Source organism: Chelon labrosus (assembly GCF_963514085.1).
Source record: "Chelon labrosus genome assembly, chromosome: 4".
NCBI classification, from domain to species: domain Eukaryota; kingdom Metazoa; phylum Chordata; class Actinopteri; order Mugiliformes; family Mugilidae; genus Chelon; species Chelon labrosus.
In genome coordinates, this window is record NC_140340.1 from 9,838,564 (window position 1) to 9,865,970 (window position 27,407).

Below are 27,407 nucleotides of genomic sequence, written 5' to 3' on the forward strand. Positions count from 1 at the left end.
TACAAAAGCAGCAAATTGTAACTTAAGTGCAGAAGATATTCTGCAGTAAAGTGATATATTTATTGTTCTCTATACGTCCCTGATTGATACTGCTGCATCAAGTTGCATTATAAAGCTGTAACCTGTCGTGGTCGCGATACTTTATACATGGCTTCTTTATTGGCTAAAATACTGGGTACTTGTTTGGTTGTTTTTTTTAATTTTTTTTAAGTAAATTAAAAAAAAATGTAAATGTATCTTATGTGAACTGCTAATAACTGAAAAGAAAAGTATCTGGAACATGACAACAAATCCCATCTAGTGGTCCTAATCTTTTAAGTCACGAAAGCAGCGAAAATAATCAAGTAAACTTGTGTAAAACTACAGCAACTGATCAAATACTTTTCATCACTAAGTGAACGTTGTCACTACATTTCCCATCATGCCCTGGTGCTACGACAAGGAAACGGATTCTGATACGACACCGGCTCTGCCTCTGTTTGGGCGCGCTCGTAGTCCTAACCCGGGGCACTCGGGTGACTGAGGCTGGTGCAAAGTTTTAATACCTCGCACAGACTCCGCCCCCCTCCCGGACGTGTATCGGGACACTCCGTGTGAAAGTGAGCGCGCGGTGGAACTTGTGTCGAGCGCGGCCGTTGGTGTGTCAGTTTGCGGCAGTTGTTAGTTAGCATCTTCTGTGAAGAAGTCGAGAGAAATGTCTTCAGCTCAGACAGTGAGTGGTCCTCTAATAACGCTGCTTTGGTTTTTATTTGATGAACAGCAACTCCGTGTGCAGTTAACGTAGCTTTAACGCAGCGTTAGCGTCTTAACTACCGCCTTTTCAGCTTCAGTTACATCCATCGCCTTGACTTTAACCAGCTAACTAGTTATTTGGCGACGTGGTAAACTAGCTAGCCGACAACGTTGTGATAAATATGTTATTCTTCAGTTTGTTTATGAGCCTTTATTCGCCAAAACATGACAGTGAGTTTAAGGAGGACAAAATAGGCGTGTCAATGTCCACGGCTCACTCAGTGACATGGGACACAGAGTTAGGTGGTGCATTCACTGGCATAGTAAACAAGTAAAATAGACCTGTCTCAAATGCACATACATGAAAATGTCCTCACTCATTACTCACAGAAGGTTTATAGTTATATCACTCAGAGACACCACATACTGCACATGTGTAATGCTTAAAGTAACTCGTTACATTAGTGGAAAAATGGAAATCCTGAATAACCAGAAATGTACGTTTAGTAAGTGCAGTGTTTCACTTTCTTGGTGCCATATGTGTTTAGCTGCAGCTACCATTCAGCTTCTATTGTTCCTGCATGTTTGTCTTAGTTTACAGACAGAAACCCGGACAAACACAAGCGTGTCTCTGTTAAGTCCAACCCTGGATTCCTGGAGCGACTAAGTGAAACTGCCGGAGGAACAGTTGTTGGCGTTGGGCTGTTTTTCCTCTCGATTTACATCCTCTTCACCAACGAGGTAATGAGCCTCTGCACGGGAGGGGGACGCTTACTGAAGTGCTTCACATCCAGATCTTTACTAGGATCACGTTGATGCTGGTTAGTTTAACAGCAGAATCTCCCTTTTCCCTTCAGGGCCGGGCTCTGCGAACGGCGTCTTCCCTGGATGAAGGTCTCTCTCAGGTTGTGTCGTTGGGGCCGTACTCCAGCCTCGATCTGCAGAACAATGACCGACTGGTTCACCTGTCTGCGCGGCTGCACACCTCGCAGGTAGACCGTCCGCCGTGCTACCAGTTTAGACGTTTACTAAAGCGGTAGAAATGGGCTTCCTGCACATTTACAGGCGTAGGTTGACATGTTGGCTTTTTTTAACGGTGGTTTACAAACATTTTCTTTAAAATATATATGCTATGTCCTTATACACCTATCAGCCACAACATTAAAACCACTGACAATGTTCAATGTTCTGCTGGGAAACTTCTGGACCTGGCATTCATTCGTGTTGATGTTACTTAGACATGTAGCACCCACCTAGACCAGACCAGGCACCCCCACCCCATAGCAATGACACTCCTTGATGGCAGCAGCCACCCCCAGCAGGATGCAGCCTGACACAGACACACACACAATAACCCAAAGGCCCCCACTAACAGGCACAAAGGTGACCTACACAGACCTGATCAGTGTATACCATCAGATTTCTTTTTAAAGTCTCAAATAGTCACGTCTGTGTTGTCCCTTTCGAATGTGATCAAACTTACAATAATTTTCACAAATAAATCAGCCGATACTAAAACTTGTTTTGCTTGTACATGTTGTTTTTGTGCCCCTGTAGCCCCTGCATGACCCCAACTACAGAGTGGTGGTGCAGGCGGTGAAGCTGAAGAGGCAGGTGGAGATGTATCAGTGGGTGGAGTACCAAGAGAGCAAGTGAGTCTGCTGCCAACACTCGGGGTGTTGCCGGGTGTAAAACAAAAAGTGTTGGCTCGAATAAAGAGCAAACTTGTTCACTGTGGCATGTTACTGTGTGACTGATTTCAGGGACTACCAAGAGGACGGTCAAACCAAGACAGAAACTACCTACACCTACAGTGAGTTTGTTTTTATTTATTGAGACTAACCTATGGTCTTTGGTTTGACTGTTCGATGTGAAGTGAAGCATGTTGACTCTTTTCTCTAGACACCGAGTGGAAGTCAGAGTTGGTCAACAGTCGTAACTTTGACAAGGAAATCGGTCACCAGAACCCGAGGTACTGAGATGTTTTGAAGTCCATCGTTTTTTTCTGTGTGTTATGCGTCTGTGCTCTATTTTCACTTCAGTCTCTGTACCTCAGTGCCATGGCAGTCGAGAGTGTGACAGTCGTGGCTCCTGAAGTCAGAGCTGGACCGTTTATGCTGTCTAAAGGTATGTCACTAAACAAGACACGCATAACACACAGATGTGGCGTTGTACGTGATTAGATTTTATTTTTATTTGTTGGTTTTTTCCTCAGGCCTGGTGGAGCAGATAAATAACTTCCAGACACTGAGTCTGAGGGATTTCCCTCTCCTAAACCTGGACCCTTTCCTCTCCATTGATGACGATTATTTCTATCACACTCAGTCCCCACGTAGGCCGGAGGTGAGCATCAGGATGTCAGCTTCTCACGGGAATATTCAGCGTTGCTCTTTTTGCGTAGCTTATTCCACAATTAACGAGTTTGACTTTGTCTTAACTCATGAGGTTGGGGATGTGCGGGTGAGATTCTCCTTCGCCGGACTGAGTGGTGAGAACTCTTACCTCGGCCCGGCTCAAACTGTAGGTGCTACAGACGACCTGCTCCATTATTCATCATACTCACAATGACATAGTATTTAAAGGACAATTCCGGCGCAAAATGAACCTGGGGTTAATAACACATGTGTACCGAGTTCGACCGTTCTCTGGTATTTGTTTTCATGCATTTGTTTTGTTAGTCAAATGTGACCAGTTTTCTTGCAAACCGCTATTTAGCGTATAACGCTAGCCTTCGGGGCACACCGACACATAAAAAGAAATCGCTATTTCTATACCACTAACAAGGCTCACAATATCACCACACTTACACGGTAGCATAACTAGGGTCTCTACATGTAAACCGAAGCATTGAGAACTTTGCAAGTATACAGGCAGTTTATTAAAAAAGGAACACAGTACCGTTGGCGTCGGGCTCGCATATCCAGGCGGGCGCCATCTTGGGGAAACTGAACTGTCTGTTGCCGGAAGAAAGCACAGAGAGCATAGAGAAGCACTGAACAAAGAGAGTTCAGTTTCCCCAAGATGGCGCCCGCCTGGATAAGCGAGCCAGACGCCAACGGTACTGTGTTCCTTTTTTAATAAACTGCCTGTATACTTGCAAAGTTCTCAATGCTTCGGTTTACATGTAGAGACCCTAGTTATGCTACCGTGTAAGTGTGGTGATATTGTGAGCCTTGTTAGTGGTATAGAAATAGCGATTTCTTTTTATGTGTCGGTGTGCCCCGAAGGCTAGCGTCATACGCTAAATAGCGGTTTTGCAAGAAAACTGGTCACATTTGACTAACAAAACAAATACATGAAAACAAATACCAGAGAACGGTCGAACTCGGTACACATGTGTTATTAACCCCAGGTTCATTTTGCGCCGGAGTTGTCCTTTAATAACCGACTTATCTGTATATATTTCCAAAATAACATATTTATCAGTTATAATAAAAGCTGTTGAATTATTGAATGGATTGATGGATTAAACTATTAGTGTGAATGGTGCCCAGGCTCGTTCAGGTTTTGACACTGGTGAAAACACTGTTTTTCAGGTCAGTATCGTAGCCATGCAGAGAGGAGAGCGGCTGATACCCTTCAAAACCAAATCAGGAGACTCTCTGGAGATCCTCTATCTGGAGGAGCTCTCTGCAGAGGTCAGTGTGGATTTTACTTCATTTATATGACTTCATCTCTTAAGAGATATTATGATATACATACTTATAATATCCATATTTATAGCGTGTGCTGAAAACATTTTTCCTGTATAGTTTTTGTTAGTTGGTACTTGTTAAGCTTGTGTTGTCGTCTGTAGGAGGTGTTTGAGAAAGAACAACAGACCAACACAATGAAGACGTGGGGTCTGAGGGCTGCAGGCTGGGCCCTCATGTTCCTGAGTATTCAGCTGGCCATGCGCATCATCTACACGTTGGGTAAGTTAACACTCACTGCTGCTGCTGCTCAGCCACATCATACATGAACTCCGTCCTTCATTCATATTCCATTACCCGTCTGTGGTTCGCCTGCAGTGGATTGGGTCCCCGTCCTCAGAGAGCTTGTGTCTGTCGGGTTGAAGATCTTCGCCTTGTGCGTCTCCTGCTCGCTGTCTCTTCTCGTCATCGGAGCAGGTTGGCTTTTTTACCGACCGTTGGTGACGGTGGCTCTGGGAGCTCTGGCTCTTCTTCCAGTGTTTCTCGCCCGCTCGGGACTTCCAACCAAGAAGAATGAATGACTGTTGAACTGATAATCAGAAAGATCTTCTGACACGTAGGTGGATCTTTTCATCAGAGACGTTATATTCTGCAGCTTTATCAACACCGGTTTGCAAGCAGCATAGTTTTCTTGGGTTAAACAGACATTCGTTAAATGTGCTTTGCTCCAAAAGATGGAACGCAGTTATTCTATCAAACACAAGTGGATTTCTGTTTTCTTCAAATATTATTGCACGTGACAATCATCCAAGCCTCCATCACAGTATTCTCACTGGAAACAATGTTGCTCACAATGAGCATTTCTATTATGTCATTGTCACTGTAAATGTAACTCATCAAGGCTGTTCCTTTCACCAAATGTCAACTCACTCACAGCAATAAACTCTACCAAAGGATTTTGCAGTTTAAGGCTGATCCAGGAAGAAGTTTAAATTTATCTCAATGCTCCTGTTTAGATGTAGTTTAGATGACGAGCCAGACCCACATTAAATGTAGGGTCTGGGCACTCTCCATAGACAGGGCTCAACCGGAGGCGGTGGGATAAACGGTTGTCTTTCAAACTCCCCTCTCCACGCAACAGGATAGCGCTACAACCAATCAGAGCAACGAAGAAGGTGACGTAGTCAGAGCAACGGAAAAGAGAGTTCCTTGCATGTGTTGTGGAAAAAACGTATCCTAATAGATATTAAATAGTTCTTGTTGCATCCTGTTTTTTTTTTTTTTTTTTTTTATGAGTTCGCCTATAGGTTGAGTTTCTCCTGCATTAATCATTTTTAAGCTGTGGATCAAACTTTTGCCGTATCCGGTTGGCGAAACTCCAAATACATCCTTCTTTTTGTAAGAACGACCTCAGTGCAGTTTCTTGTTCTTTTCTCAGAGAAAAGCTTAACTTCAAGTCTTTCAGAGCGGCGGCCAAAGTTGTTCGCTAGCAGCAGCCATCGCTCTGGTAGTTCTAGCTAGGACGGGGAATTCACGCGTAATTCACGGAACTTATGGTCGCAGGTCAGTCGTCATCGTGTTAAGCCCGCCCACCGACTCGTGATTGGCCTGGTCCATCTTGGATTTTTCGAAATCTCAAGTCAACGGAGAGTAACTAGACTGCCCCTGGAAGCAAATGTAGTTTGCTGCCGCTAGGGGGCGAGTCTAGATCGTAGGCTAGTTTAGATGACAGAAACAGCCAAACGCAGCAGAGATCACTTTACAGGTCAGACTTGCAGTGGCCCAATGATCAATCCTACCAGGCTCCCCTTGCTAAAGCGGTTCTGTCTGCATGAAATGTAATGTTCAGGTCAGTATCTGTTTCATAGCCCACTACTGGACCTCCTTTTTCAGGGCTGTATGACACAGATTTCTAAGGCTTAACCAAATCTGCGGATGGCCCAGCAGGTGACACATGAATATTGTGTTAAATTGATCAACATGACACCAGCTGACTAAAATGAGAGACCACAGTTAATAACTTTATCAAGAGCAAGTTTATTATTTAAAAGGACAGAATAAAGGAATAAAACATGAGACAGAGAGAAGAGAAAAACACTTAAAAAAAAAACTATTTAAAAATATTGCAATCACTTCACTGGGTTTTACACATTTCATCTTGTTTTGGAGACTGAGCCTGACCCCACCACTCCTCCTTCCCGTCTGCACCCATGACTGCATCTGCAACACACAAGACTTTTATCAGACAAATAAAGCTCAAGTAACATGAAAACACTTATCTGCAATATTCAAAACGGTCTTAAGGTTTCCTGTGGAGATCCTGTTAAATAATGTGCAAAGATCTGCAGAAGTGCATCAACAAACACAGGAGTCAAAACAATGCATTCTGAACATCGTTAACTCTTTTCTTGATATTAGAAAACTCCACAGGACACCTTTAAGCCAACCAGCACCTGTGAGAGTCAAATTATTCACCGTGATTCGCCTTTATGGTGCGGTAAAACACAGCAGTGGTTTTAAGTGTCAGTTTACTTTATCTGCTTCACCACAGAAAAATACCACTTCCTGTACTTATTCAAACTACTTCTCATTTTAAACTTTACAACTATGAATTGTGGGTATTTTCCCACTCAATTTTGCAGTGAACGAAAAACGGACTGAGTATAAAACATAAAACCTTTCATAATAATCTAAATTAGGACCTAGTCTTCATCATTTAACATGTTTATTAATAGATATATACTGGGTGGACAAAATAAACTTAAATATTTGTGTGCTCTTGTGTCTGTGTAGCTCCTTCATGACCCCAACTACAGAGTGGTGGTGCAAGTTTTTACATATGTGGTTTATTAATTTTGCCATTCCTGTTCATATTAACAAGTTAAATATTAGAAAGGTGTTTTAGTGTCGTACAGCATCGCAACCAGCAACTGTGTGTAGTGCATCATTATTTTGATTCAGCTTGTAATAATCACTGACTGCGTTTACATGGTCTTTAGTATCCCGATTTTGAGGCTTATCCGGGATATGGTGTTTACATGGAACACAGAGAAACCCGGTTATTCATATCCCCGTATACATGATAAATAACAGTAACCCGTTTTCTAATCGCTGCATCCTATCTGCGCATGCGTGTTTTACGTCTTTTTCAATGTTTTCCAACGCGACCTAACTTGTTCAACGGAGCGAGGTGGAAAACCAGCGTCACGTAGCTTTTCCGCAACAGATTTGAATACATCAGCATGTCGGTGTTTTCTGCCATCTAAACACTTTAGTTCTTTCATTACTTTAAGGGAAAATTCAGTCTCTTCGTCGCTCCAAAAGTGAGACGTTCTCGTTGCCGCCATGTTGTTTGTATATCTAGCGCGTCACTTGGCGTCACTCGCGCCTGCGCAGACAGTGGACAGCCGTCAGAGATCGGGATAAGGTGTATACATGCTTCAGTATCTCGGCTTCTATCGGAGTACTCCAGGTGGCAAAGCCGGGTTTCTTGAAATCGGGAAATGGGCATATCCCGATTTCTGAATTCGGGATATGGTGTTTACATGGACAAACACGAAAACGGGATACTTCAATATCCCGATCAAATTCGGGATACTAAAGACCATGTAAACGCAGTCACTGAAAGACTCAATCGTGTGCATCTTAAAGTTTCTGTGCAGCCTAATGCAGTAAACATTCTTCTATATTTGCTTGTTAATTTCCACAACTTGTCTCCAGAATATTTAAAAGTCAGCTCAGTGAGTGGACTGCTACTCATTGGGTCCCATCACCCCACGCTTCTGTTAGTGCACCCTCAGTGACCGCCCACACACACACACACACACACACAACATATTACAGCTGGTGTTACCCTTCTCTGCCTCAGGCGTGTCAGGAACATCGGAAACCTCTGGTAAAACAAACAGCCCTCGTCTTTATGACACGAAGAGATTTTAATACGAGAGTGACACACACACACATACACACACTTAAAGTGTAGCTTACCTGGAATGGTGCCAAGGCTGGAGTTATCAAAAAACTGCTTGGGACAGGTTCTGGACAGCAGCTCTGAGCTTCCACCCATGTCAAAGATTCTGCTTTTTGGGGAGTCGAGCATAGAGACCTTTGGAGAGTCCAGCATCTTCCTCGGGGAGTCTAGCATCTTCCTCGGGGAGGCCATAATGTTCCCAGGAGAGTCCAGGACTTTCTTGGAAGCAACCAGAAACTTTTTGGGTGAGTTGAGGAGGTCTGAGGGGTCAGAGGTCATGAGGAGGGGCCTCTTGGTGGGGGTGCATTGCGATGAAGGCTTTTCCAGCTCAGTTTTGCTCTTCACCTTCAGCTTCAAGGCTCTGTTCTTCCATTTGCTGATCTCGACCTGCTGACTGGACACCACGCTGATGGGGCAGGAGGGAGCAGAGGTCAGAGCAGGAACAAAGGACCACGTGAACTGTCTCTCCCACCGTTTAACTGCTTCATAGCAATGAGTCAACTATGTGATGTGAGGTTGTTGTTTTGTACTCCAAATGTCTATCAACTACAGTGGCAAGGACAAGTAAACGAAACACTATCGTTTGTGTGTTAACAGCTTGAGCACATTGTGTTCATCTAAACTTTGATGGAGATCTGGACTCATTCTCATTAGTTCATGGTTATTGTTACCTTTCCAGCTCGGTGATTTTCAGTTGAAGCTGCTTGACCTCCTCCTCCAGCTTGGTCTTCTCCACCATAATGCTGCTCTTGGTCACCAGACCTCTGGGGTGGGTGAGTCTGGCATGAAGGTCTTCACCCTGCAGGACTGATTTCAACACGGCAACATTAGTGCTACTCTCTATGTTAACATTTAAACTTAAAAGTAGATTAAAACAGAACTTACACGACTCGTCCCCTTGCTGTTGTGATTTCCTCAAAGTCTCCTTCAGCTTCCTCAGTGACTCTTCCTTTTCACTCAGCAGTGTGGTCATCCTGTTGATCCTGAAAGAGAGAACAATCCGTAAGCAAAGGGATAAAATGAACACCTAGCAGTATAATCTTATCTAACTGGTGTTAAGTCAACCATTTCTAACATGATCACCCTCTGATAACGTATTTTGGAAACCGCAGAAGAAGAAACAAAACCGTCTGAATGAATAAAACAACTCTCTTACTCTTGTTTGTGTTCATCAGAGGCTGAACTGAGCTTCACCTCCATCTGGAACAGTTTAGTCTGAAGTTTTTCCAGCTCCACTGCGCTGGGTGATGCCTTTTTCTGGATCAAAAATATAAAATATTATCAAAGAATCTAATTTAATTGAATTTTATGATGGGGACAAACAGTAAATCCTTAGACCTTATACCTCAGACTCTCGTAGTTTGCTCTTTAGTGTTTGGATTGCGTCCTCTTTTTCCTCAACTTCAGCCCGGCTGTCCTGAAGCTCAGTCTGGAGGAGCTGTGTGGCCCGTTTATGGTTGGACAGGGTGTTGTTGGCACCGAGTTGAGCCTCCTCCAGCTGCTCATTTTGTGCATGCAGAACCTGATGAACAAACAGCAGCGACAAAGGTATCTGTCACCATATACTAATAGACAGACACATAGAGATGGCTTTGATAGGAAGACAATAATCTACTGTAAATGCCACACTGCATCATCCTGTCTCTCAGTACTTTTTAATCTCCCTCTTTAATCTGTTCCTACCTTATTTTTAGTGGCACATTAACTCACATTTGATGCTCTAATATTTATGGCAACGAACTGGTGCCTGCGAGTTCTCAAGTTGTGAAAGAAAGCACTTGAGACAGACACATCAGACGTACCTTGACTTTTTCCTCAGCTTCCTGGAGCTGAATGACAAGTAGCTGGTTGTCTTTCAGCAGGGAGAGCTCACTCTTCAGAGGAGCTCCCTCCAGTGCCTGCAGCAGAGTGGAACTCTTGCTTTTCTCCTCTCCGAGCTGAGACTCCGCCTGAGCCTCCAGCTGCTTGACTTCTTCAAACAGACAGTTCTGCTCATCAATGATGCTCTTCAGGAGGGACAACGAAAGAAAAGATTAGAATACAATCTTAATAGGGTCAGTAAATAAACATTAGTCAAACATTTGCGGAAAAGAAAAAAAAAAAGAGTTTAATCGTGCACAACTTCCAATGTTTAACTGTACCTGTAGAGGCATCATCTTGCTGTGTCCCACTGCAGACCTGCGCTTGAGCTCTTGGCTGAAGAGGTTGTCCAGGGCGCTGAAGCCGATTGGCTGGTTGGCGGTTAAGCCCTGCAGCTGCTCCCTGAACGTCTCCCTGTCTTGGATCTCAGCTTTCAGCTCACTGAGGTAAGAAGTCAAGTTGGCCCAGAGCTTCTCCAAAATGGGTTTCATTTTCTACAAACACAAAGTCGTCGTAAAGGTTTTGCAAAGCAGTGTGTTGGAGAGACAGATGTATACTGATGAATAGGATGCAGTCCTAGAGGAATATGTCTCCTGCTCACTAGTATGCTTGCTCTTCATAAACTTGATTGTTTAGCCCCATTAGGACATGGTTTATATATTTGTAGGGAAGGTGGTGTGATTTTTACATTACCTGGTCAGTGATGTTTCACCACTAATTCAATCTTAAAGACCCACTAAAAACCCATGTCCCAATGATGATTAGAATAGAGAGAAGCACAATAAATATGCCACTCTCCACCTTACAGGTTATGTTAATTCAATCTAAAAGGGGCTCAAGAAAAAACTGGACTGGACTGGACTGAGCAGCAGCGCTCACCTGCAGGTAAAACTGTCTTTTGGCCAGGACCTCAGTCAGTCTGTGTTCCCACACTGTGTGGAAGTCGTCTTTGACTGAATAGTTGGGTGCCTCTGCTCTGGACAGCAGTATGTCCTGCAGCCGCCTCTCCTCAAAAACAGCCAAATCTTTCTTCACCAACTCCTCGAACATTTTCTTGTAGCCCAGAGCTCGCACATGTATTTGTTCCTGGAGACGCAGAGGGTAGGAGTTGACAGTAAATATAAATCAAAAGTAACATATGTTTTCAAATTTCAACTGGCAAAGAAGTGTTGATATTTACTTTGATGTTTATGAGACTCTGTACAGACTGTAGTCCCAGCTGACAGACAGCGTTGTAGGCCTCCATGGTGGGTTTTGGAAGAGAGGCCAGAATAGTGTGCTTCAGGGAACACTGCACTCTCAGGACGTTGTTCAGGGCTGTGGAGTTATACTTGGCACAAGTGACTATAAAGTGCTGGAATTTTCCAAAGGACTCCTAAAACAATAATATGACATGAATGATATCAGAGTTAGAATGAAACTGTGCTGTATGGTAGTAACTCTGAGGCTTTCAGCTGATAATTAATTTAAAAAGATCACTGCTGGCGTTACCTGAAGCTGCCCAGTGGACTCCTCCAAGCGTGATGACTCTGCCTCCTTGACTCCACTGACCTGCTCCAAGCTGCTGAGCTGCTCTCTGAGGCCTGAGATGGTGGCGTTTGCTTCACTGAGCAACTGAAAGAAAGAAAAAGAGAAGTAGAACCACAAACTATTTATGTTTATGCAGAAGACACATTATTAATAGTACGCCGCAGCGGATAATTATATAAACGTTCTATTTCTCGGTTGTAGTCTGGGCTTGAAAAAAAACAAAACAACCTCAAGTGATGTTGACAAACCTGCTGTGAGGCATCTGATTCAACTTTAGCCTGAGCTTCTCTGCCCTTCAACATTTGAAGCTGCCCCTCAAGTCGTTGCACCTGAAATCAACAAACAAAGTCAGCGACGGGTCATTGTGTTATCGCTGATCATTTCATAAAACTGAAAAATCCTGTCTCAGGAGACATATTAAAGCAAACACTGCAGTAATTTCCCAACCAGTGGAGGTTATGGCACCTAGCCTGAAATAATCCAGTGTCCAGCACCCCTTAAAACTACACTGTGTCTCTTTTACACCTCTGTCTTCTCCAATCTTTTCTCCAGTCTTCATGATTTACATGAATCGGTTACAGAAGTGACAAAGTAACAACTACACCTAATTTGTCAGTGAATGATTTGGACCTACATCCTTTTGCAGTTTGGCCTCTTGTTCTTCTCTATCAGACTGTCGCTGCTCGATCAACTGTTCCTGCTTGTTCAGCTTTTCCTGGATCACTAAGACCTGACGTAGGATGAGTTACAATTCAACTGACAACATGAAAGTAGTCTGAGGAGACTTTAAGCTCGTCTAAGTTACTCTTCACCATTTGACAATGATTTTATAATTAGACAAATGTACCATCTCCATTCTTTCCTCCAGTCCTGCTCTGAGCTGGTTCTTCTCCTGACTCATTCCCTCCAGTATCTGCTGCAGCTGATCTCTCTCCTCAGTGAGAGACGTCACTCTGCACAGCAGCTTCTCCATCTCCTCTGCGGATGTGTTGGCTTTCTTCTCAGACAGCAGACTGTCTCTCTCGGCTTCGATCATCTGCAGTTTCTGTGTTAAAGCTCCCATCTGTGGAGGAATGGAGCAGTTAGAACGATCATTCAAGTGTCTTGTTAACTTCAGCTGAGACATAAAACGGTTTATAATCCAAACATATAACAACTTAGTTTATAAAATTACATTGAGCGTGACAGCAGATGTTACTTTATAGAAATAAATGTCAAAAACCTCAGTCTGAAGCGTTGCCATCCGGTCCTCCAGCTCTGCTCTCAGCTGCTCTTTATCGTGACTCAGTCCCTCCAGTATCTCCTGCAGCTGATCTCTCTCCTCAGTGAGAGACGCCACTGTGCTCAGCAGCTTCTCCGTCTCCTCAGAGGTCTGACAGCTTGTATTCTTCTCAGAGAGCAGACAGTTTTTTTCTGCTTCAACAGTCTCCAGTTTCTCAGCCAGATCTCTTATCTGCAAAAACAAACAAAAGAGTACAGTGAGAAATATCACCTGAAAAGTCTTTTATAAGACTAATACCATTTGTAGAAACACTAACCTGTTGATCTAAAGAACCCTCTTTCTCTTGACTCTGTTTCTCCAAATCAGAGTTCCTGTTCTTCTGTTCATGCAGTTCCTCTTGGACAGACTTCAGGAGCACTTGTGTTGAAGACACCTTGAAACAAATATGTCACCAGGAGCAGAAATAAATAGGAGAAGGAAACAGTGACGGCTTATTTAAAAACTCCTACTCCTCATAATCAATCCCCCAAAACTGCCAAAATTATATGTTCAGAGCTGAAATCATCATGACCACTTCTCTCACCATATTCAGGTTCAGCTGCAGATCATCTTCCAGCTGCCTCTTCTGTTCAGTGACAGTCTGCAGAGACATATTCAGCTCTGCCATCTGTTGAAGCCGACAGCAGACAGTTATTCATCTGTATCCTCCAAATATTTGCAAAGAATGTAGAGAGAAGTAGTAAAGTTTTCCAACACAAACCTCAGTCTGTAGTGTCCCCATTTTCTCCTCCAACTCTGCTCTGAGCTGCTTCTTCTCCTCTCTAAGTCCCTCCAGTATTTCCCGCAGCTGATCTCTCTCCTCAGTGAGAGACGTCACTCTAGACAACAGCATCTCCGTCTCCTCTGTGGAGGACTGAGTGTTTGTTGTCCTCTCAGACAGTAGACGGTCTCTTTCTGCTTCAATCATCTGCAGTTTCTCTGTTAAAGTTCTTGTCTGTGAAGAAGTAAACATTTAGAAGAATCAGTTAAGTATCTCTTTTACTCCAGCTGCGCATAAATCTGTCCATAATCTCAGAGTTTCTAATGTGTGCAACCCAACCCCAGGTGTTATTTTATAAAAGACAAAACCAAGTCAAAAACCTCAGCGTGTAGTGTTTCCATCCTGTCCTCCAGCTCTGCTCTGAGCTGGTTCTTCTCCTCTCTCACTCCCTCCAGAATCTGCTGCAGCTGATCTCTCTCCTCAGTGAGAGACGTCACTCTGGTTAACAGCTTGTCCATCTCTTCTGTGGAGGTCTCTGCCGTCCTTTCAGACAGCAGACTGTCTCTCTCTGCTTGCAAACTCTCAAGCTCCTTGGTCAGCCTCTGAATCTGTGACGAAAGAGCCGAGAATGAATCAAACTGTAAATGCAAATAGCAGAAAGACATGAATATGATATTTGTAGTTTCTTCAAGTTCTAACATATCTGACCACAAGTCTACGTGTGCTGAGGTCTGTCTTTAAGTAAAAAGGGGGGTCCTGCCTGGTCTTTAAGCTCCTGTGACTGGATGATATTCTCAGCATCACTTCCACTGCTTGGTCTGTCCTCCAGCTCTGCTTTTTGACTCTTCAGCATCTTGATCTCTTCTTGTAGGACTCTGATCTTCTCCTGAGACACTCTCAGCTCTTCCTGGTTCTCGATCATCTGTAAGGTATGAGCAGCATAGTCATTAAGAAGAAGTCTGCTATAACAGTGACAAAGGACTCCCATTAATAAAGAGGGAAGTCCTGAAAATAACATGTTGAACTAGCGCTACTGGCTGGAACAGCTTTGCCCTTCTGTAATCACCAATTAAAAGGTTAAATTGTGGCAATTGGAAGAAACATAGTGGTACTTACCAGTTCTACATTTTCTTTAAGGTCAGACTTCAGCTGGGTCACCTCCTCCTTAGTCTTCTCCAGATGCTCCTCCAGCTGTTGAATCTGAAACACAGTGCAGAGATACATTTCCACTCAGTATTTAATTTCCATCGTAACAACGTGTTCTAGTCCAGAGAAATGCATATATTGTCTCGGTTTGGTCCCCCTCAAGAGACCTGTTAATGAAGAGGGAAACTAAAACAAGGGTGAGGAGTAAGAGTGACGGAATCAAACCTGCAGAAGTTGTTGAGTCTCCTGTTCTTCTTTCAGTGACTGTGGTTCGGAGTTTAGCTGCTGCTGTAAGTTACACTGCATCTGGAGGGTAGAGTATGTGACATGAGTTTGTGGTGGCAAACAAGGTTTTCCTTTTAAAACCATGACTTCAGTCTTTTCACCAGATTCCTGTTACATCTCACAATAAAGGACTTTGAAATCAAATCACAAAATATGTTTAATTAAGGCTGTTTTTATATTTCATTCTTGCATATTTGGGTTGAATCTGATCATAATTATTAGATGATTGTCGACACGCTTTATATTCATCCAGGTGAAGTAATTTTGCAGTTGTAACAAGGGTGTCTGCAAATCAGCTAAACCGCTTATTAGCAGTCAGTATTACAGTAGCGGGCTCTCTATGCAATTTGTGCGAATACCAAGAAAATACTTTAAATAGAATTTACATGTTTTTTTGTTTTTACCATCTCCATTCTCTCCTCCAGCTCTTCTCTGAGCTGGTTCTTCTCCTCCCTCAGTCCCTGCAGAGTCTCCAGCAGCTGATCTCTCTCCTCAGTGAGAGACGTCACTCTAGACAACAGTTTCTCCATCTCTTCTGTGGAGGTGGGACGGCTGGCATCCTTCTCCAAGAACAGGGCATCTCTCTCTGCTCGTGCACTCTCGAGCTCCTCGCTGAGGGTCATCATCTATTTAAAAAGGAAGATTTGTAGCTCGCAGTCAGAACACTGAAGATGAAGGAGCAGTTTTATAAAAAATAAATAAATAACCTTCATAAACAGTTTAAGTCACCTGTTTCTCCAAATCAGACTGCTTCTGCTCATAGAGTTTTTCGAAATCTGAATTATTTTGCTTCTGCTCTCGGAGCTCCTCTTGAAGAGACTGTAGAAGTAAATTAGTCTCTGCGACCTAAAAATAAGAAAACACACTTCAGTAATACTAGAAAGACGGACTAATCTTACAGCTTAGTGAAATATGTTGCAAGAAACAAACCTGTTGTTCTAGCTGAGCTTGCTTTTCTTGGCTCACTCTTTCCACATCAGTGTTTCTCTGAGTTTGTTCACAGAGCTGCTCTTGGAGTAAGTGCAGAAGGCCTTGAGTCTCAGCAGCCTAAAGAAGTAATTGCAAATTTTATATCCATTCATTCAAGGTGAAGAATGTATGCAAATGTGTCAGAGAACTCAATTTGACCTAAAAAACAACCCTCACCATCTCCACGCTACGTTGCAGTTCACCCTCCACCTGGCTCTTCTGCTCTGTGACGGCTTGCAGGGTAGCCTGTAGTTGCTCTATCTGAAAAAGAAAATGGCCACATTTCATAATTCAAGTACTTTCCCACTAAGTAGTTTTGCATATTTTTTATATTACTGACAAGAGAAACAGACAACAATGTCAACTCTGGCTTCTTCTTGAACCTGTTTGTGTTTCTCAAATCCAAATATTTAAACATACAAATACATTAATTTAAAAAAAAGCAGATTATCCTCAACATGCTGATTTGGTGATCTAGTACTGTGTATTTTTGGCAGCAGGATGGTGTATTGATAACACCTGAGGCCTATTGTTACATATATACTGTAGCACAGAGGAAGAGTTGTTAGTCGGACACATTCAAGTGTCTTCATGTGGAGGTTGTTAAGAGGATAAATACAGAATAAGATCAGTCTCAGTTTAACTGCTGTCACCTCTTGCTGAAGCTGGGTTACTTGCTCATCGGGGACTTGCAGTTCCGAGGTCAGCATTTCTGGCTGGTTAAACCCATTTTGGGCTTGTACAACCTGTGCAAGAAAACCCATCACAATTTCTTTTAGACTGGGATGTCAACATGAGACAACACAACATTTTCCGTAAACAAACATTGATAACAAACCATCTCCATTCTTTCCTCCAGCTCTGCTCTGAGCTGCTTCTTCTCCTCTCTCAGTCCCTCCAGTATTTCCTGCAGCTGATCTCTCTCCTCAGTGAGAGACGTCACTCTAGACAACAGCGTCTCCATGTCCTCTGTGGAAGACTGAGTGTTGGTCGGCCTCTCAGACAGTAGACCGTCTCTTTCTGCTTCAATCATCTGCAGTTTCTCTGTTAAAGTTCTTGTCTGTGAGGAAGGAAGCATTTAGGAGAATCATTTAAGTATCTCTTTTACTCCAGCTGTTTCTAAAACTGTCCATAATCTAAATATCCTATTAGAATTTCTAATGTGTGCAACCCAACCCCAGGTGTTATTTTATAAAAGGTAAAACCAAGTCACACACCTCAGCGTGTAGTGTTTCCATCCTGTCCTCCAGCTCTGCTCTGAGCTGGTTCTTCTCTTCTCTCACTCCCTCCAGTATCTGCTGCAGCTGATCTCTCTCCTCAGTGAGAGACGTCACTCTGGTTAACAGCTTGTCCATCTCCTCTGTGGAGGTCTCTGCCGTCCTTTCAGACAACAGACCGTCTCTCTCTGCTCGCACACTCTCAAGCTCTTCAGTCAGAGTCTTCATCTGTAAGATTGTAAAAACTTATCAGGGTTTATCTTTTATCTACACAACGCTAACATAGACTATCCAAAGTTATGGTAATGACAAGATGCCATATAGGACTTCATTTTGATACGTTTTTAAAACATTAAGAAACTCTTACATGTGTTTGCAGCTCTTCCAGCTGTGCACTCATATCACTGGGATGTCCAGATGAGTGTGCAGCCTGCAGCTTTTTGATCTGGTCCTTCTGCTCACGATTCTTCTCCAGGGCTGTCCTCAGCTCCTCCTGATTCTCAATCATCTATTTGATAAAAAAACATTGTTTTTTGTCAGGCTATGATATGAACACCAAAACAGGAGAGGCCTGTCACCGCTCACTCAATTCTAAGTATTTAAAAATCTGCAGTTACATGCAAACTCACCATCTCCACATTTTCCTGCAGGTCGAGCTTGAGCTGGTCTCTCTCTGCAGTAAGAGAAGTCACAGTAGATAGCAGCTTCTCCACCTCCTCTGCAGAGCTCTGACCACCAGTGTTCTGCTCAGACAGGAGAACGTCCTTCCCCGCTCGTACACCATGAAGCTCTTCATTTAGCTGGTTCAGCTAAGGAAAAAGAAACTTAAAGTTATATTAACAGAGCCTTCCAAGGATTCCAAAATATCTAATTTACTGAGTAGTGACTTATTAAATGTCAGGAATCTGTACAAATATAAACAAACAGAATATATTGTCACATAACACTAAAATCAACACATTCTCACATATAATAAGCTGCAACTGAAAGGTATTTGATAATTGCATTTTTTTTTAACGATTTAAATATCATCAATGTCATACTTGTTCTTGAAGCTCTTTGCTGATCTCCTCCTCTGTGCTTCGGGATACTTCACTGTGAGCAAGCTTTTCCTCCAAATCCTTCATCAGCTGCTGCATCTCATTAAGTTTTCCTTCCAGCGATGCTCTGTGCTGGTCAAGCTCTTCAAGCTAAAGTGAAAACACGATGAAGAAAGATTGTAACGCTAATTTCATGGCCGTAAAGAGCAGTAATACTGAAGTGCTACTACTCCAAGTGCCAGGCTTGAAATTGTATAAGGTGAGATACATAGAGGTGTCATACAAGAGTGTGTCCTCAAGATTTATCTCAGTAGCTGGAGGTAAACTTTAGTTTAGTTAGGCTGATGCCGTTTGACAGGCACTCGAGAGTTTGTTGCCTTTTGTTGCATGCCAGTCTATAAACTGGCACATTCATTTATTTATTCTGTATATGTTTATGCAGATTTGGAGGACATGAGAGCCCATCCACAGATCACTGCACCTTGGTGTTGCCAGTTTATGAATCCTTGAGGTGGATGGATGGACTAAAATGGTGAAATTGTGGCTGATGAATAATGGTCTGGTGCAGAACAACTAACAAGTATTTTTATGATCTACATCGTTATGAAACAAATAGAAGAAGCAAGTGCTAGCATTTGAGAAGCTTGAACCTGAGAACGTGTAGCATCGTCTTCACTATATTAGCTTGAAAAATGACTGAAACAATTCATTCAAACAATCGTCCATTCATTTTCTGTCAAAAGGACTGTACTAGGGCCGGACTTGCTGGATAATGGCGGCGGAACTAAAATCAATCAGCATTTTTAACTAACCTTCAAGTCTTTCTCTTCAACAGAAGCCATCAGCTGACTCCTCTCAGCATCAGATCGCTCCAGGTCTGAGCGAAGACAATCCAGCTGCTGCGTTACGTCAGCGCACTGCTGGCTCAGCTCCTTCTCCCTCAGTACAGCGGCATTATGGTCTGCTTGGATTTTGAGAACCTCATCCTGAGACGCCTGCAGCGAGTCTCTGAGCTGCTGAGCCTCCTCCTGACACTGAACTTCAACTGAGAGCAGGTTGTCCCTCTGACTTTGAACAGCGCACAGTTCCTCAGTCAAGTCACACACCTGAAGCACAGAATAATATCACACGATATTATCTAATTACTTCTATATCTCACACCATCATCAGAGGAGGTTTGGAGGACTCACCTGCTTCTTCAAGTTGTCCACCTCCTCTTGAAGAGCCTGAAGTGAGGCAAGCTCCTCCAGCTGAGCTCTGAGGGCTTCCTCTGCTTCACGAGATGCTGTCAGCTCTTTATTCAGACTGGTCACGGTTCTCTCAAGTTCCACGCTGTCTATCAGGTCTGGAGACAGAGAATGCCTTACAACCCCATTCTAGGATGAATGTCTGCGCTCACAAGCCGAGTTACATGATTTAAACCTACTTTTAGGGACTTTTCCGTCTAGCAGAGTGGTGAGCTTGGTGTTCTCGTCAAATGCAACATTCAGCTCTTTTTGGAGATCGCTCTGCATCTTTTTGTAGCGTGACTTCTCCGTCTCTAGCTGAAAGCGCAGGCTGTTTAACTCAGCCTCCATCCTGTCATGGTTGGCAGTCAGGGTCACCTGGAGGGAACATTATGACACAAAACAAGAAGCAAAAAAAGATTCAGATATTAGTCTCGGTGTCACTAGTACACATATTGAGCATTCATCATTTTCTCACTGATTCCAAACTAATTTTGCCACCGTCTCGTGTTTGAATTCTGTCAGCTGAACTTTATTTTGACTGGGTATTAATCTCACTTACATTCATTTCGTCCAGAGCGATTTTTTGACTGCGGAGGACGGCCCATTCCTTCTTTGTGTCTCTGCTGAGCCCCTCTGCATCATCTAGAGACCGTCGAAGCTTCGCCACCTCCTGGACCAAATCCTTACCGTTCTGTGGGAGAATATGATACCGTTACTGAAAACTTGGACATTTTATCTTTAACACTTTAGCTTTCAAGGTACCATTGTCCGGAGACAGTCATAAGTTTCTAAATATTTATACGGCCATTTCTGTAAACATTTAAATGTTGCAGTAACTTTGACGGATCTAAAATGCTACTACTACAGACAACCTGCCGAACTGTAAAACCATCTTCATATCTCTGCTGAAAACAATTTTATCAACTTTTTTTATGATTCACCTTTACCATTTTTAGTGTAGAGCTACAATACGATTAAATAACACACATACCATACTCTGAAGTTCCTCTGCAAACTCAGATTTCTTTTTAAGCTGTTCAGACACAGTTTCCAGTTTGCTCTGAAAGAAAAACACAAAATATACACTTAAAGAAATCCGCAACAATTTCATGGGCTTTTTTTTTATTTCATGGATAATAGACAGTTTTGGTTTGTGTACCCTAACTGATACTTGGATCATACACATACACGTCCTTTTCAGGATTAATAACCTGATAAAGAACTCTTTGTCAGCATGTCATCTTACCTGAAGCTGCTGGCACTGGAGCTCGGAGGATTCGACCGCCATCTTCAGGCTAGATATTTCATTTTGCAACTCTTTCTGCAAGATCATACAAACCAAATGAAAACAATATAAATAAATAAAATAACAACATCTAATTAAATATCTGTGTAATAAAACATCCAAGTAGAACTGACTGTGACCAGATCAATAGCATTACCTCGTGCTCCTTCCTGAATTCCTCCTCCAGAGATTTGAACTCATCCGTCTCTTTTTTCTCCTCCAGTTCCTGTAAAAGAGCAGCTTTCTCCTTCTCCAGACTTTTAGTCTGCTCTATGAAAAGCCCCAGCTCTTCTTTCAGATAGTCTCGCTCAGCAAATGCCATGTCCTACAAACACACAAGAACAAATTAATTTAAACAGCATTGATCAGTTTTATATGAAATGTGTGACAATGTTATCACACACAGAGACACACGCCACATTTCCAGCAAAATGATTTGGTTTCCTTCTCATGGTTCCCTTCATTTATGGAATTCAAAATGTAGTAATACAAATGACTACTTGGGGGTTTTGCACTGCTGGCCTTTAATCCTAAATTAACTTGACGTGTTTTTTTAAGACAGCTTGAAATCGCTTTATATTAAACCAATTCTAAGAGACTCTAAAAAGTTTTACCTTCTCTGAAGCCATAGTTTCACAAAGCTGGATGGTGTCTGCAAATTCTTTTCTCATCTGGAAAACAAGATATTAAGATTAGTGTGTAGAAACGAGATAACACTCAACAGGAATCAAAAGGCGGTATTCTCGTAAACCTAGCGTATATTAAACACAGCATACCTGGTGAAGAGTTTCAGTCTGAGTACGGCTCTGGTCTTCCAGCTGTCTCTCCAAGTCTGCCACTCTTAAATCTAACATCTCCACCTTCTCCAGTGCTTCCTGTTTCTGCTTAGCTTCAGTTTGAAGCTGGAGCTCCAACTCTGTTGCGCTCTGTTCTGTTGGCCGCACGTTTTCGAAGAGGTCTTGTTTCAGCTGAGCCTCTGTTTGAAGCTGCAGCTGCAGCTCCAGCTCTGCTGCCCTCTGTTCTGTTGTCTGCATTTTGTCCAAGATTTCTTGTTTCTGCTGGGCTTCTGTTTGAAGCTGCACCTGCAGCTCTGCCACTCTGCCGTCTAATGTTTCTAGCTTTGCCATGGCCTCTTCTTTCTGTTGACTCTCCATTTCTAGCTGCTGCTCCAGGTTGGCCAATTTCCCCGAAAGTTCATGCAACCGGTCAGGAGATACAAAGTCTCTGGGACTGGAACAAAAATAAAACATACCAGTGACTACCATGTGAACTGTATAGTTCCAAAATACAGTGCATTACTAGATTGTTGACAAAAATGAGGCTTCAACCACGACATAAGTGCCACAAATATGTCACACTGTCTTGGATTAGTAATGAAGTGACAACTACCATAACTACTCAGATATTTACCTGTCTCCAAAGCTTCGAACAGTCACAGAGGTCTGACTTATCTCCATTTCAGATGCCTCATCAGGAATCCCCCAGTGAGCATCAAATTCCTCATCATCTGTTAAAATTTAGTATGCATTAAACTAATTATCAGCAAGCAGTTCCTGCATGAAATCAGAATGACAGAAACATTAATTTGTATTTACCTTCGCCTAGCTCCATGCAGGAGCGATCTGCTTTCCTCTTCCTAGTGAAAGATTCTGCAAAGCTAAGGTCAGACGAACCATCATCACAGTCAGCGGCACGGACGAGTCTCAGCATCTTTCCTCCCCATGTAACTCTGCGTTTTGGCAACTTAAAAAAAAAAAAACAATCTCATCATTAGCTGTGATGGCACAGAGATATTTGTATTCTACAGCTTTATTTCCTTCATGGCTACCTTATGAACAGGAACCAGGTTTGAGCTGGTGACGAGCAGTTTGGTCAGGTTTCTGATCCTGTCCTCTTGTTCTCTCTGGAGCTGATCCTTTTCTTGCAGCAGCTGGGAGAGAACCTTCTTTTCAGTCGCTGTGGTCTGTGTGACTGAAGAAACCTGCAGGAGACAGCACAGAGGTCAGTGTACTGAAAACTGCAGAGTCAGGCCAAACAGAACACGACGGACAACAAAAATAGTGACACTTGCCTCTTGAAGCCGTCGCTTGAGGTCCACAATTTCATTGCGATACCTTTTGAGCAGAGCCCCATCGTCCGAGACCTCTGTCACGTGAGGGTCGTTCTTCATTTTCTTTGCAGTGCTGGCAAACTAAAAAAAAAACATCAGGTACATTGCTTTATTCTGTTATAACGCTGAACCCACACATCAATTCTATCTTATCACCCTACATTAATGTGTTACAGTACTGAGTATTAAATGTCAGACAGATATCTGCATATTCCACCAACCTGCAGTGTGCTGAGGGTCTCATCTAAGGTGACAGGAGTGATTGTGCAGATGATGACTGTTTTGGCATTCCCACCCAAGGAGTTCTGCAGGATGCGGGTTAGCTTGCTATCTCTGTAGTTGGTGAAACCCCTGAAGAAAAAGAATGATATTAATCAAATGGCAGCAACACTTAACAGTCAGCACGATGTTTTAAACCATTTTTCATTTCATATTTTTTCCCCTTTATGTGAATGTGAATACTCTTAAACGGTCTCCTAAACCAAAGATGCACATATTTAACCCACGAACCCATACAGGTCTCCAGTCATTTCAAATCAACGAGAAAGACAACTTCCAGCACTTATTCCTGAATAGATATTCTAAAGAATAGTTCAATATTTTTGGAAATACTCTATGTGAAATACATTTAGGGTTAGATGAGATACATCTTATGTCTCTGCGTTCAGTAAAGGGAAGAGTACTGTTCCTCAAATGTAACTGAACTAATCCAGACAAAGAAAAATCAGAAGTTCATGTAGATATTTTTCTTCTTTACAGTTAATAAAATGATGAAGCAATATAAATGCCTTTACTTCACCCCAAAGATATTAAAGCAAATATCAGGATATAAAACTAATGTATAAAAACACAAACTGATAAGAAATACAGTTCCTTATTTACTCACTTCTGGGTTTCATCAGTCAGCTTCTTGATCACTTGGCCGAGTGTGAACAGGCTACGATTGATATTGCAACCTTCTTTGAAACGTGCACCTAGGATATCAAAAAAGACGAATTACTAAAAATTCATTACACTTGGTGGTGTGCACAGTAATATCAGGCCTATTGTGCATTTCATGTGGCTTCAATCAATTAGCAACTCCATCTTACCTTCAGCTCCGGTTTGGCTTGCTCTTTCAGATCCAGCTAAATCGACCAAATTCTAGAAAATAAAGTATTGACCAAAGTAATCATTACAAATCGACCAATGACACACAGAAAGTGAACACAAATAATAACAGGAGCTAGCATACCAGATGAGACACAATAATGGCTCCGTCAGCGTTTTCACCTGATGCTGGGTCGCTTCGTTCTCTACTCTCTAGGATCTAAAAGAAAAATAAATCATGAAAGATCTAGATCGCCTCATATTCTTACATGTTGGTGACTGTACGTTTTTTCTTACCATTCGGAAAATGGTGTGTGAGCGGCTGCTCCTCTCGTTCATTTTTGTCTTTCCATAATGACGGTTCTCTAAAAGAGAATATGCAAATAACACATTAGTTGTTACAGTCTGCAGGGTACACTGTGTAGGATTCCTTCTCTGAACAATCTCAGATCTTACTTTCTCCTTTCCGAATCCAGGCCAGGGCTTGAGCAGGGGACGTAACCAGCTCCTCAGTCAGATCAGCCACAAAGATGTTTTTCTGCACACAGTATTTATTAACACTAAATAACGAGGATTATGTAAAACAGCAATGTATGAGTGCTCCTAGACTTTAAATATCACCAAGTTACTGACTTAATAGGTGAGTTTTATTGAGACAAAAGTTGAGAAAATGCTATTAAACCCCAATGATCCACTTACATTGATAGTCTCTCTGACTTCCAGGGGTTTTCTTTTCCAGGTGTCAACAAGCAGATCAGCCACAGTCTCATTGTAGATTTCCATGTAAGACACCCTGAGAAGAAACTCCTTCTTTGGAAACTTGAGGTAAAAGAGAACCAGTAGTTTAGAATAAGCAGTGAGTACACAACAAACTGCAGCATGATTCTAACATGTAATGCAGTTCTTACATTTTTAATGGTTTGGAAGACGTCTTCCACAGCCAGAGGTATAACTCCAGGGATATGGTTACTCCCCATCATGGTGAAGGTTTTTCCAGAAGAGGTCTGCCCATAAGCAAATATTGTTCCTGTGGAACAAGCACACAACAGATATATAAATTAAATGAAAACCATGCAACTACAGTGAGTGAGATAGAACAACATGGGTCGCACTGTACGATCCATTACATACCATTGTATCCTTCAACAGTGGAAACCACAAGAGGCTTTGCAATGTCCTGATACAGCTGATTGGTTGTTTCTTCAGCAGTGAAGACTCGGTCTGGGAACGACACATAAAGAAAGTGACTGTAAAGTACATTTCTGATACTATCACTTAAAATCAAGACAACACATTTCTTAATCCGGTAAATGCTCCAGATCATACCAAAACTAAAGCTTTTGGTGGAACTTCCATCGTCAATCTGATGAAGTGACCTCTTGTCAGCTTTCCAAAACACTTGGACAGGCTCTGCATTCTCTGATGCAGCAATTTCTTCCCTGTTAAAAAACAAAAACAAAAAAAGATACGTTCAAGATAAATGTGTATATAACAAATTATGGCCAATGTATATACACTAATAGGTACATATTTCTGTGTACATTTGCCATACCAATCATTTAGTACTCTTACTCTTTAGTACTCTACCAGTCATTTAGTATTTAGATCCTTCAGATCTTTCTGCTAGCAGCACGTCTATAACCATGACACACATCTCACTGTTTTGCAAGAACCATAGATGATCAAGGATTGCTGAATGTCATAGTCTTTCCTCCGCAGTCTCCCGACCTAAACCCTACAGTAGATTTATGGACATACTTGAAGAGGAAGAAAGCCAAACATTCCTAACCTCACAAGGAGCCCTTTGTAAGACTGCTGGATAGTGGTGGGATAATATGGTTTATCAGATTTAGTAAACTTGTTGAATCTATACAGCTTCAGCAGATGCTGCCATTCAAGTAAAAGGAGGGCAGACCACATATCACAATAATCTCAAATCCATCTTTAATATTTCAAAGATTCAGCTTTTCACTGTTATTGTTGAGCTGATATTAATAGTGGAGGATGTTGTACTAAACTTCGAACTAATGCAAAACAAACTGATCTAGACTCCATTGTATAGAAAGCCTAAATACAATAGAGTAAGAAACCTAGTTGAATAGCTAGTACATGCCACAGAGGAATGTATTTTTGTTGTCATTTAGTATAATGGATATTTACAAACCAACATAAATTTTTCCATCAAGATGACTTGTATTAAAAGCAGACATTTTGATGCAATAAAAAGCTTAAGGAGACAGTGAAACAGATGATTGATCTACACCAAAAATGCACAATTTCTGACAATGTATTTCCTGCCAGTGACAAAATATTCGTGCCTGCTTCCCAAAATGGAGGTGGGGACAATCACACACACAGGTTTAGATGGACGTATTGGTTGAATAACAGAACAATAACATAGAATAACAAAGGAAGTGCATGTTCATGCTTCAGTTCCACCCATCTAGGACACATTTATAATCCTATAATAATGATGATCAGCTAGTATAAAACATTAAGAGAGGGTATTTTCTCTCTTATGAGTCAGATTTATTAGCTTCAACAACAGAACCTGTAGCTTGTTTATAACTCACTATAGACGACGCCTAGTTTATGACAAATAACAAAGGGCATTAAAGAAGACCGAGCGGCGACATTATCATTACAACAATGTAGTAACAGTAAAGAAATACCACAAGAGACAATATAAAGTAAACTCTCTGTAACAATAACGTTTAACTGTCATTCAAATGTAGAGCTAGCTAACAGCACTAGCTTAAGCGAAATAACTCGAATAAAGTGTGACACACATGCAGAAACGTTAATTATTGTTTACTGGGGTGTATCCTTCATTAAGGTCCGACATTAAAACTAGTTAATGACATACGTTTAGTAACTTCATGCTAACACTTCAACGGCTAGCGTTAGCATGAGGGGAAAACAGATGTAAATTTGAAACTTAACCGTTTGCTCAAAACTTACCTCGCAATACGCGGACGGACGCGAACGCAGACTTTAACAGCTGACTCTTCTGTCATTTTTTTATTTTTCGATAGTCACCAACCGATTATAAAATCACGAGACTATCTCTTACATGTTTCATTAAGGGTTTTTAAAATACTAAATGCGCCTAACCGACTCCGAGCGTACCGGCAGTGACTCCGTTTGCTTCGTTTGAAATTCGTCCCCTTTGTTTTGATTGGTGAAGTCTTCTTCCTCCTTGAAGCTTATTGGCGGATGGTAAACACGGAACAAACGCATTAGCTCCCCCAGCTGGTAGGACCACGCATTAGACGCATTAAATATATAAATAGAAACAGATACACACAGTGGAGGGAAAAAGTATAGAGAA

At 42.1% G+C, this 27,407-nt stretch overlaps 2 protein-coding genes across 2 annotated transcripts; one reads left to right on the forward strand and one right to left on the reverse strand.

The window, feature by feature from the left end:
• Positions 1-458: 458 nt before the first annotated feature.
• tmem43 (transmembrane protein 43) lies at positions 459-5,317 on the forward strand. Its single transcript, XM_084543639.1, has 12 exons — positions 459-712; positions 1,327-1,473; positions 1,590-1,724; positions 2,290-2,384; positions 2,496-2,545; positions 2,635-2,704; positions 2,789-2,859; positions 2,948-3,075; positions 3,178-3,252; positions 4,269-4,370; positions 4,529-4,646; positions 4,743-5,317. The coding sequence occupies exons 1-12, from the start codon at positions 695-697 to the stop codon at positions 4,943-4,945; spliced, it is 1,212 nt and encodes a 403-aa protein (XP_084399765.1). The 5' UTR covers positions 459-694; the 3' UTR covers positions 4,946-5,317.
• A 630-nt stretch (positions 5,318-5,947) lies between these two features.
• On the reverse strand, positions 5,948-27,195 carry cenpe (centromere protein E). The gene is made up of 54 exons (XM_084542712.1): positions 27,038-27,195; positions 25,403-25,515; positions 25,208-25,297; positions 24,985-25,103; positions 24,776-24,895; positions 24,533-24,614; positions 24,374-24,441; positions 24,222-24,296; positions 24,079-24,130; positions 23,874-23,961; positions 23,209-23,338; positions 22,949-23,068; positions 22,706-22,858; positions 22,473-22,620; positions 22,288-22,384; positions 21,654-22,107; positions 21,492-21,548; positions 21,035-21,202; positions 20,839-20,913; positions 20,584-20,652; positions 20,152-20,283; positions 19,790-19,967; positions 19,554-19,708; positions 19,176-19,469; positions 18,367-18,513; positions 17,953-18,132; positions 17,691-17,831; positions 16,284-16,367; positions 16,068-16,184; positions 15,867-15,983; positions 15,542-15,763; positions 15,078-15,158; positions 14,823-14,906; positions 14,467-14,628; positions 14,087-14,314; positions 13,707-13,940; positions 13,530-13,613; positions 13,263-13,379; positions 12,947-13,177; positions 12,572-12,787; positions 12,359-12,454; positions 11,973-12,053; positions 11,686-11,808; positions 11,375-11,569; positions 11,074-11,280; positions 10,476-10,688; positions 10,137-10,340; positions 9,680-9,856; positions 9,491-9,591; positions 9,220-9,317; positions 9,006-9,141; positions 8,352-8,740; positions 8,218-8,256; positions 5,948-6,584 (listed from the first exon to the last, which is right to left on the reverse strand). The coding sequence occupies exons 1-54, from the start codon at positions 27,091-27,093 to the stop codon at positions 6,499-6,501; spliced, it is 7,683 nt and encodes a 2,560-aa protein (XP_084398838.1). The 5' UTR covers positions 27,094-27,195; the 3' UTR covers positions 5,948-6,498.
• Positions 27,196-27,407: the final 212 nt, after the last annotated feature.

Bases quoted from the DNA above. Each gene is read 5' to 3' on its own strand.
- tmem43 (XM_084543639.1), top strand. The intron at 1,474-1,589 runs GTAATGAGCCTC...TTTTCCCTTCAG, and splicing joins ACATCCTCTTCACCAACGAG to GGCCGGGCTCTGCGAACGGC. The intron at 1,725-2,289 runs GTAGACCGTCCG...GTGCCCCTGTAG, and splicing joins CGCGGCTGCACACCTCGCAG to CCCCTGCATGACCCCAACTA.
- cenpe (XM_084542712.1), bottom strand. From the start codon at position 27,093: ATGACAGAAGAGTCAGCTGTTAAAGTCTGCGTTCGCGTCCGTCCGCGT. The intron at 18,514-19,175 runs GTTAGTTAAAAA...TTTTCACTTTAG, and splicing joins TTGAAGAGAAAGACTTGAAG to CTTGAAGAGCTTGACCAGCA. The intron at 13,380-13,529 runs GTGAGAGAAGTG...ATTTGTTTCAAG, and splicing joins TGCAGCTGAACCTGAATATG to GTGTCTTCAACACAAGTGCT.